Source organism: Notothenia coriiceps, unplaced genomic scaffold, assembly GCF_000735185.1.
Source record: "Notothenia coriiceps isolate Sejong01 unplaced genomic scaffold, NC01 NC01_scaffold00010060, whole genome shotgun sequence".
Classification (NCBI taxonomy): domain Eukaryota; kingdom Metazoa; phylum Chordata; class Actinopteri; order Perciformes; family Nototheniidae; genus Notothenia; species Notothenia coriiceps.
Window position 1 is genome coordinate 1 of NW_011342761.1, and position 3,931 is coordinate 3,931.

Consider the following 3,931-nt stretch of genomic DNA (forward strand, 5'->3'; position numbering starts at 1 on the left):
GTTTTCGGACCCCCCCAGACCCCCCCAATAAAGCAAAACTGCACGTTTCAGAGTGGCCTTTTATTGTGGCCAGCCTAAGGCACACCTGTGCAATAATCATGCTGTCTAATCAGCATCTTGATATGCCACACCTGTGAGGTGGGATGGATTATCTCGGCAAAGGAGAAGTGCTCACTATCACAGATTTTTTCAGATTTGTGAACAATATTTGAGAGAAATGGTTATTTTGTGTATGTAGAATTTTTTTTTAGATCTTTGAGTTCATCTCATGAAAAATGGGAGCAAAAAAACAAAAGTGTTGCGTTTATATTTTTGTTCAGTGTACCTACTGTATATGGTGTATGTCTTTGCTTTATTTTAACTAAAAGAACAATTCTAAATAAAGTATTTAAAAACTTGGTGTTATCCAACGTATTTAAAACATGTCTGATTTCCTTTCTCTCCCCCAGGGAATCAGCTGTGGTCCGTCCTGCTGAAGAACATTGAGTCCCAGGCGGTTTTACTCCCAGACCTGCAGGGCGACTCCGTCCCAGATCTGCTCATCGCCACCCTGCCTGCAGACGAGGTTCCTCTCCCTCTCTGAGTGATTAGGAGCTTCACAGATCATGTTTCCACTCCTCAGCCTTCAGTGTTCTGCTCTTCTCACTCCCAGGCTCTGGACCTGTCCCTGACGCTGATCTCCGGGCTGTCGGGGGCCACGCTGGGACATCCCGTGCCTTTCAATGTCACCGGACAAGGGAAGCTGATTGGTCCTCTGCTGCATGAGACCCAACAGGGGGCTTACTACATCCTCTTTGGACTAGGTAAAGGAATCCACTAGGGAGGAAGTATCTCTCTAGGCCGACCTGGAGGTTAGCATCTCAAGGGCTCCCTCCGCAAAAAGCCAATGGGAGCGTTGTAGTTGAAACGTAAATGCAATGGCTAGCAGTAAAAAGCTAACGTTATCCACATGACTTCACATCACCAGCGCTAAGCTAAAGGCGGTTAGTGATGGGCGTGATGGCGTTTAGTCGTCTCATTTAGACACTTGTTAACAACCGCTGTTTTTGAATTCATCATTGGGGTATTTACTGACGTATTTTAGAACAAATCGTGAACCCTTCTTCAGCTTGTGTTAACCACAGACCTTATTTCAGGCATCCAACAAGAAGAACATTCAAATCCTAATGTCTGGGTTAAGGACTCATTCCTACACCACTCTTCATGTATATAAGATAAATAATGTGTGTTCAGGCTGTCGTTGGTATTATGAGGGAATTGATTTATGTAATTAGAAATTAAAGGTAGGGTAGGTAATTCACTTCAGAAACACTTGTTGTTATATTCCATGGAATGCTCTTAACATCCCGATAGCAATGAATACATTAAATGCTTTGACAATAAATACATATAAAAATTTCATCTGTGGAAGCCGTGGCGCTGTAAAAAGCACGACCAATCATCTGAGCCGGCCCGGCTAAAGTAACTGGATGGCCTACCTGCCTGTCAGCCTTCCATCTGTGCACAAACTTATCTCGTGCCCTCATTGGTCATGTGCGCGTTCGTGTGTGTTGGAGGAGGGGCTCTGTAAGGAAGTCTGAAGGAAGAGGCAGATTTTTTTCGGCTGCGTACTTTCAAATTCTAGCGCACTCGAGCTGGTTTCTCCATTCTTACCTACCCCACCTTTAAATACTGAAGATTTTTGTCAATGTCTTTTTCCCTCAGGTAATGTGGAGGCCATCTCTCTGCGTGATATCTATTTTAAAGCTACTGGGAAGATGCCTCTGACTCAGGCTCTCAGCAGGAGGGATCCAGGGTGGGAGGCTCTGAAGAAAACCAACTCCTCGTCCTTCATACACATTTACAGGTACGCACATGGATCTTAGTCACTTAGACTTTGGGACTTTGTGAATCAAAAATACATTGGTAGAGTTTTTTAAGTTGTGGTCAAAATATTGATCTAATGTCAAACTATTTTCTAGATTACTGGGGAAACATTGTGTTCAATTTCCTAGGTTTTAGGAGTATTATTTACATAGATTTTATTTTCAATTTCTTCATTTTGTGATTATTTGGGATGTGTTTTTTATTGATATTTGAATATATTTATTATCTTCACATAACAAAATGCTTTGTGGTTTAAGACAATGGAACAATTTCCTAGGTTGCATACGCAGCGATTACAAATATATAAGTATACAACACAATTTACAACTGATATTACAGTAATCCCTATATTCTGAGTCTTTCTCCACAGAGGATCTGAGCCGGTGGAGTTCTTGCTCCCTCTGGTGGCCGGTTTTGGAAACAGCCACAACAGCCTGGACCCGGTGTCCAACCTGAACTCCAGCCGGAGCGACTGGGCGCTGGTGTCCGGCAAACTGTCCGGCAAACTGTCCGGCAAACTGTCCAGCAAACTGTCCGTGCTCCGGCAGAAGGACATCAAGAAAGAGTGGACCTTCAACTCGGATCCCATTCACAGGTGAAGCCCCGACAATCACTATGCCACTACTGAGCATACAGAGATACATTTGTCTTCATTTATGGGGGGTGAAAAGATTGACAATCCACGTTTAAATGTGTATAACAACATCCATGAATACCAAAAGGAAAATGAATATGGCCAATGGAAAAGTAGTAAAAAGGTGTGAATAGTGTATAAGGTGCAAAAACTGGAATAAAAACAAAGTAAAACAAATATATCTATCATATGTTTGAACCACTGAAACCACTGTGTGTCGTTATTTTGTGGAATGATCCTAAAATATATCTCTCCGCCTGTCGCAGCCAACCCGCCCCGGGATACTTCAACAGCGATGGAGTCCTGGATCTTTTCATCACGCATGCAACAAATGGCACCATGACGGTAAAACAAACACACCATTCATACATCAAGAAGGGCTGACATGCTGCTGTCAAACTGCTCTTGTTTGGGTTTGTAAATATGAAGTTGAGAGGATAAAATAACATTAAGACATCTCTAACTGACCGCTTTGGTGTCTCTTGTTGTTGTTACTAGGCGCTGGTTGTTGACGGGGCCAACGGGCGTCTCCTCTGGTCGGCAGAGTTCGTCTGTCCTCGTCTAGTTTTGGAAACTTCTGCAATCTCCACCTCAACCGGCCAATCAGCTTTCCTCTTCTGGGCCAGCGATCCAATCAAAGCTCTGAAAAATGGGACCAGGACAACCGTGAGTCTGCCAGACAATGCTAACTTATTTCTGGGTTAAGGACTCATTCCTGCACCATATGTTGTTTATTTAGTTCAACCCAATAATGAAACACTCACTGTCAGGGAATAATTTGCCCTGCATGTCCTCCTTGGCCCTCTGACGCAGATGCCCAGCCTTGAGCAGCCGTTATCTCCCTTAAGGAGGGGCTACCCTAGCATATTGTTGTTACCAGTTTATGACCGGGCAACTGTTGGTCAGAGATAGTTGTTGTTGTTGTGGGACACATCCTTCTCGGGGTGTAGATGACCCAGAGCCATAAGCGTCAACAACTGTGATTCAGTGTCCTCAGCTGTTTAGTCTATCTATTGAAGAATGTTGATTATTACACTCTGAACTAGTTAAAACCTGGAGCTACAGGAGGGCTCTTCAGAATTGATTGTGGCATCTCAACCGTGTGGTCAACTCGTGGCCCGCAATGTTGGGCAAGTTACTTCCAAAATGTAATATATTACATATTACTTATTACTCTCTTTTGAAAGTAATAAGTTACATTACAATATTACTGTCTCTGAAATGTAATGAGTTACACTACTTTAGTTACTTTTTAGTTACTTTCACCAAAATAACCGCAAAAGAATAGCTAGGTATTTTAAATGCTAAAATGAAGTTTAGTGCAGCTAATAATGCATCCAGTCAAGGGCAATGTGGTATAGCATAACAACTGTGTAGGCCCTTAAGGCTACTAACAACTTGTATTACACGGCTTAGTTGAATACTCGATTC

The 3,931-nt window shown here is 42.9% G+C and overlaps 1 protein-coding gene across 1 annotated transcript; it reads left to right on the forward strand.

Annotated features, from left to right (window-relative positions):
- Positions 1-442: 442 nt before the first annotated feature.
- LOC104945832 (uncharacterized protein KIAA1467 homolog) lies at positions 443-3,268 on the forward strand (the record flags this gene model as incomplete). Its single annotated transcript, XM_010771556.1, has 6 exons — positions 443-565; positions 653-803; positions 1,705-1,846; positions 2,237-2,461; positions 2,767-2,845; positions 2,999-3,268. Coding segments are annotated over 6 exons (927 nt in total), but the record flags the coding sequence as incomplete, so codon positions are not given.
- Between the last annotated feature and the right edge of the window lie 663 nt (positions 3,269-3,931).